This window comes from Ranitomeya variabilis, chromosome 2, assembly GCF_051348905.1.
Source record: "Ranitomeya variabilis isolate aRanVar5 chromosome 2, aRanVar5.hap1, whole genome shotgun sequence".
NCBI classification, from domain to species: domain Eukaryota; kingdom Metazoa; phylum Chordata; class Amphibia; order Anura; family Dendrobatidae; genus Ranitomeya; species Ranitomeya variabilis.
This window is the reverse complement of record NC_135233.1, coordinates 386,036,672-386,043,240: the sequence shown is the minus strand read 5'-3', so window position 1 is coordinate 386,043,240 and position 6,569 is coordinate 386,036,672. Positions and strand designations below refer to the sequence as shown.

Genomic DNA, 6,569 nt, shown 5'->3' with positions numbered 1-6,569 from the left:
TCAACCTAAATGTCTTGCTACAAAAAAGCAGAAATAAAGCAAAAGGGCAAACAAAAGCAACTAACCCCTTCATAACTGAGTGATTTCTTTCCTCCTCGTCTTCCAAGAGCCATGACCTGTTTATATTTTTCCATCAACATAGCCGTACGAGGACATGTTTTTTGTGGGACAAGAAATAGTCTTATATGACTCCATTCACATTACCATGTGACTTACTGACTAACAAGAAGAGCAATTCCGCCATTTTTATCTTGGGTTTTGCTTTTATAGCATTCATTGTATATAACCACGGAAGACAAATATGTTTTGGCAAAATGATTCTCCAAGACAAGTACAATTAAGGTGATATCAAACTTGTATAGTTTTTTTTGTAATTTATTTTAGCAGTTAAAAAATCATAACTTTAAAAAAATAACTTGGTGGTTGTGTCGCCAGTTTTTGAGGCCCATAACATTTTTATTGCTCCTTCGGTGGAGCTGTGTAAGGGATTGTTTCTTGCAGAAGGTCTTGCTGTATAATAGAGCCGACACACTCCGTGTATAGAGCGGGCTCAGCACCCTGTCATATGTCAGGGAGTGGTTAATTTGTACCAGATTCATCATGCACCATATTAATAAACTGGACTAAAAATCAGCTAGCTCTAAAATAAGGACAAGTAAAAAAATATCTTAATTAACACATATGATGACTCTGCCCTAGATTTTCATCTTGCCAATGAGTTGTTCTTCGTTTCAGCACTTCCATTAAACAGCATCATACATGGATCTCAATAACCAAACTAAGGTGACCTTCTTCATCATTATGGGAATTTCAAGTCTTCCAGAGTTACAGGCTCTTATTTTCCTTCTGGTTCTTCTCATTTATCTCTTCACTCTTGGTGGAAATGGGACCATTCTTCTACTGGTCTGCCTAGACCATCACCTTCACACTCCCATGTATTTCTTCCTGTGCAACTTGTCCATCTTGGACATTTCCTCTAGCACCATCAGTCTACATATGATTTTGGTAGCCTATTTAACAGGAGATAATAATGTTTCCTTCCTTTCTTGTATACTACAGTTCTACATATTTTCTTGCTTGGCTTGCAATGAGCTGCTGATGTTGGTGGCCATGAGTTATGACCGGTATGTTGCCATATGCCAGCCATTACGATATTCCGTCATCATGAACTCTAAAGTATGTGCTCTGTTAGCCATGGCCTGTTGGGTTACATCTTTCATAGAAGTTGTACCATACGTGGTATTATTATCTAGTTTTTCTTGTTATAAATCCAACATCATCAATCACTTCTTCTGTGATCTTGTGCCACTTCTGAGTCTAACCTGCAGTGACACTTCCACCTTAAAGCTCCTCAGCCTTATTGAAGGACTATTACTTTTAAGCATTACACCTTTCGTTCTTACCTTCACTCCATATGTATTCATCATTGCCTCTATACTGAGGATCCGGTCTACCACCGGGAGACGTAAGGCCTTCTACACATGTTCCTCCCACATTACAGTTGTCATACTTCTCTATGTGACTTTGATTTGTCAATACCTGAAACCGACCACGGCAGACTCTCTAGAGTCCAATAAGTTGTTTTCCCTCTTTAACACAGCTGCCGTCCCCATGCTGAACCCGCTGATCTACAGCTTAAAAAACAGGGATGTGAAATCATCATTGAGAAGGAAATTAAAGCTAACAAAATATCTGTGATATAAGAGTTTATTTTTATTGGTAACTGATACCAATATGTGACTATAGATCAGCCATGCAAGCCCGCTGTCTTGGGGTCACATTCAACCTACACGTTATCTCCAATCACATTCATGCTCATGTCACATGCACCTGAAAAATAACTTTAGAATATATGAATTTACTGCTGCTGAATGTGCAAAAATACCTGATGTTCATTCACTTCTTAAAGTAATTTACAACTAATCAGTTTCCCTCTCACTAAATTCTCCAAATCTATCTTGAATGCTACAGGCAGGCTCATATTTCTATCGCTATTCTAATGCTTCCAATTTGTACCAGTCATTGCACTGGTTGCCCAATCGTTAAAGAATCCAACACACACTAATTACTCTCAATCGTAAAGTTCTTCACAGTACTGCACCTCCCTCCATCTCTCTCATCTCTGTTTACCACGCCATGTGTCCTCTCCCCAGCGCTGCATTGCCCTACTTCTCTTCCTCATCTGTCTACCACCCTACCCATCCTCTCCACAGTTCTGCACTGCCCTACATTTCCTTCCTCATCTCTATCTACCACACTATCCATCTTCTCCCCAGTGCTGTTCTGCCCTACACCTCTTCATCTGTTTGTCACCCTACCCATCTTTTCCACAGTGCTGATGGAGCACCCCCGTGTGCAGTGGGGTACTCGGTACCGGGTCCTTCGGTTCGCAGGGGGATGTCACGGTGGCTGACCCAGTCCATGGCCCATGGGACATCTGTGTTAAAGGGAAAGGTCTTTAAAGGGGAAATGTTCGTGACGCCACCTGTGTATTTGGTAAGAATGACCGACGCTGCTTTAAGGGCTACGCTGGGGTGATGTTATGGCAGCTAGATGGTATACCTTCCCACAGGTGAAGTGTGTCCCCAGGGCTTCCTAGTGTGTAGATGGTGGATGGTGAGAGGCGCAGTGAAGAATGAGGACACAAGGTTGCAGTCTCTTTACCTTTTACTGAAGGCTTCAGCATCCACAGTCCAGAGCACCAGATCACAGGGCAGGCAGAGTCCGGCCTGTTTGGAGGCAAGTCCAGTGTCCCCTTGTCCAGGTAGAAATCAAAGAGGATGTGGAAACCACAAAAGACAACCAAAACTGGACACATAAAGTACAAAAGTAATCTTTATTAGAAGTAAAAAAAAGAATATTAAAATCATGACAATGACCAGACAAAAATGTTATATGGTGGAAAAAATGGTGCGAGATACCGCAAAAAGCTGCTACTATGCAGCAAGACATGCAGACTAGGAACAACTGGCTCCCAAATATATCAGATGTATGTATGAGGGATAACACACCCGAGTCAGAGTGCTTCCTGTAGGGGTAAAGTACACTTAATAGCATTAAATCATACCCTGGAATCAATATACTAGAGTATACCGTTAGACCATGTATATACCACACTGGGTTCAAGTGATGGACCTCTGCATATGACCAGGTGAGAAATACTAAATGCCCAGAGTGACCTCTCTAGGGAATAAGCTATACGTGCACCAATATCATGTAAACCTCCTTTGCACTATTAACCCAAAGGCCAGTACGGCCATGAAAGGTCTGAACACCCACATGAATATAAGGCAAACAGCCGCTGTCCCGGTGTCAGTTACCTCATTAGGGGAGCACTCGGATGTGACCAGGTCCAGTCTGCACGTCAGCCCAGGTAGAAATCAGTAGTCTTCCTCTAGCGCCGTGGTGTTGTAGTCCCTTACTGCTAAGCTTCTCATAAGGTCCTCACAGATGTTATGTCTCTCTCTCTCAGTCCCCCAGATGGATAGGACAAACCCGTTTGACCGGTGGCTTGAGGCATTTTACAGGGACTCTATGATGCCCCAGCCTCTAAGCAGTACCACCTTGCCTCCTGGGTGTAGGGGCAGATCAGTAACGTGAAATTAGCTGTCCTGCCGGTCTCTGGAGCAAGGCATAAAGGACTGTTGCTCCCTCGGTGTTCCGGCTACCGGGATCCTGCGCCTCAGAAGGAGGCAGCCTGTGTAGGGCAGGACTCCTCCTGGTATCCACTCCTTTGCTATGACTTCTTCACCCTCTCTACAATACAGTTCTCTTTTCGTGTCTCTTTCTTAGGAGCTGCCTCACTTAGGGCAGGCACAGCCCCGTGTCTTTCTGTCTTGGCCTCTGACAGGCTCCCACTCCTGCCAGGGACCAACTACCTGAGCCAAGCTCAGCCCGCAACTCACTAACTTCCTCCCCAGGCCACCAGTTTTACCTAAGTGTGAAGAGTGCCCTAATAAATAGGAGCATAGATCCCCCTGGTGGCCTGGAGTGCGAACATGTGTTGCATGTTTGTGATACCTGGATTTCAGTTGTCTTTCTTTGCCTCCAAACGTAACACCACTCTCCCCTAAAGGAGAATGATATTACTGCAACGACCAGGACCCTGGGGCACTGCACTGACATGCTGTACATCTCCCCTTTTTCTCTGTCTACCACCCTCCCTGTGCTCCCCACAGTGCTTCACTGTTCTACATCTCAACTTTGCTGCACTGCCCTACATCTCTTCTTCATGACTGTCTACTGTTTTTCTCATGCTCTCCATAGTACTACACCGCCCTACATTTCTTCCTCATTTGTTTACCACACAATGTGTCCTCTCCACAATAATGCACAGCCCTACATCTCCTCTTCATTTCTGTTAATCAGCCTATGTGTCCTCCCCTCAGTGCTCCATTACCCTACGTCTCACTCATCTATCTACCACCCTACCTGTCCTCTCCACAGTGCTGCACTGTTCTAGATCTCATCCATCATCTATCTACCACCCTACCTGTCCTCTCCACAGTGCTGCACTGTTCTAGATCTCATCCATCATCTGTCTACCACCCTACCTGTTCTCTTCACAGTGTTACACCACCCTACATCTCCTCCCTCATCTGTGTCCACCACCCTATTTGTCCTGTTAACAGTGCTTCACCGCTTTACATCTCCTCCTCATCTCAATCTACCACCTTAATCATCATCTTCACAGTACTTCACCACGCTGCATCTCCTCCATCATCTCTGACTGACATCCTACGCATACTCTCTGTTCTGCTTATGATCTAAGACAAATATCTTGCTAAATCTTAACCTTCCACTCCTGTCTCCAAGAATTTTCTTGTGCCGCAGGTTTCTGGATTGTACTACCCCAAACAATCTGGTTAATTCACAATGATCACGGTTTTTGGAGTGTCCTAAAATCTGATCTTTTTAAACAAGCCTATCAAATACAGTATGTAATCTAAGTCTTCTCTTTTTTTTTTCCTCATGCTCCATGCATTCAATACCACTTTATATCTGTATACACACAGATATTGGCTGATGACTGGTTCATGCAGCTTGCAAAGTACTACCATATAACAGATAGCAGGGCCACAAAATACTCGTACAGCACTTTTTACCACTCTTTTTCCTATACTGTAAGTTCTTGTCATCATGGTACTTACTCCAAATGTCTGAATTCTTGGATAATGTGTTACTCAGCAATGTCTGATATTATCAGTATATTGTCCCTCTGATTTGTAATGTGGTGCGGAATATGCAGATACTATTAATAAAGACTATCTATATATATAATTGTATATTTATTATATATATTTATATATATTATATTTATAATTGAGGCCGCCAGGCCTCGACCAATCGGCGACGGGCACAGTATCGACGTAGAAATCCCGCGTCTCTGATTGGTCGAGGCCGCCAGGCACAGTATCGACGTAGATGTCATAATGGTTGCCATGGCGACGATGATGTCATAAAGGTTGCCTCGACCAATCAGCGACGGGCACAGTCTGCCGCGAATTCTGGAATCATCATTGTCCATATACTACAGGGACATGCATATTCTAGAATACCCGATGCGTTAGAATCGGGCCACAATCTAGTTAATATTATAATTATTGCCCCCTTCAGCATAATATTTTTACTTTTCAATATATGATTGTAAAATATGTTTTCTGGTCCCAGATATATAGCACAGTAAACTTATTTGGCGACTGCAGAGTTTAGCAATATCTGCCAATAGGAGGATTCTAAACACATAAACATATACTGTTCCTGGCAGTCCCCATAATAACTATGAGCCAATACGAATGTGCTACAGTTATTGGTAAGTCCCAACTTTGAAGAAGTTTCTACCTAATCTGCCCTTTCATTTTTGTGCTTTCTTTTATGTATATATTTATATACATTTTTAATTTTCATAGTGTAAGAGGGTGGACAATGAGTCTTATCCACCCCAGAAGACATTGAGGCACAATGCTAATGGTTATTGTTGTGTAAAATATGTTTTCTTGTGGTAACAAGTGTTCATTTCCCCGTGGACTGCAGTACTAACTAACGGCCTCAAGATGTCACTATCATCTTTGTTACTCTTGTGCAGAACTGGGTGAAAGGTTAAACTTTGCCCAGCAACAATAAAACAGACAGCTATGCAAGGGTTAACTTTAAGATGGCCCATAGTGGGTAGGAGCATTGGGAATGGGGTAGATAGACATTTTTCAGGAAGTTCAGTTTAGTCAAACAGAGAAGGGAGTGTGCAGAGTTCTCGAAAGGAGCAGAACTAATGTGGCGTTGGAAGCCACAAGGCAACAAGAATCGTAAAGAAACTTTAGCGGCAACTGAGATCTACTTCAGCAGGTGTGGCACCCCAGGAGTTCAGGTACCACAGTGGTATTGCCTTCCTCTTTGGGAGGGTAATGCCATGCCTGGAGACAGGAGGAATCCCTTTTGCAGGTAACCTTACATGCAACACATTCTGACTCCAGGCCAGAAGGGGGAGCTCTGCACCTGACTTGAGGGGAGCTGCTCTCTCTGGTCGGGAGGATGAGTCAGTTGCTAGGCAGACAAGCAGACAGTTGACAGTT

At 43.4% G+C, this 6,569-nt stretch overlaps 1 protein-coding gene across 1 annotated transcript; it reads left to right on the top strand.

The window, feature by feature from the left end:
• Nucleotides 1-753: 753 nt before the first annotated feature.
• Nucleotides 754-1,698, top strand: LOC143803809 (olfactory receptor 5V1-like). Its single transcript, XM_077281575.1, has one exon. It carries the CDS (start codon nt 760-762, stop codon nt 1,696-1,698), a length of 939 nt encoding a protein of 312 aa, XP_077137690.1. The 5' UTR covers nt 754-759.
• The last annotated feature ends 4,871 nt before the right edge of the window (nt 1,699-6,569 follow it).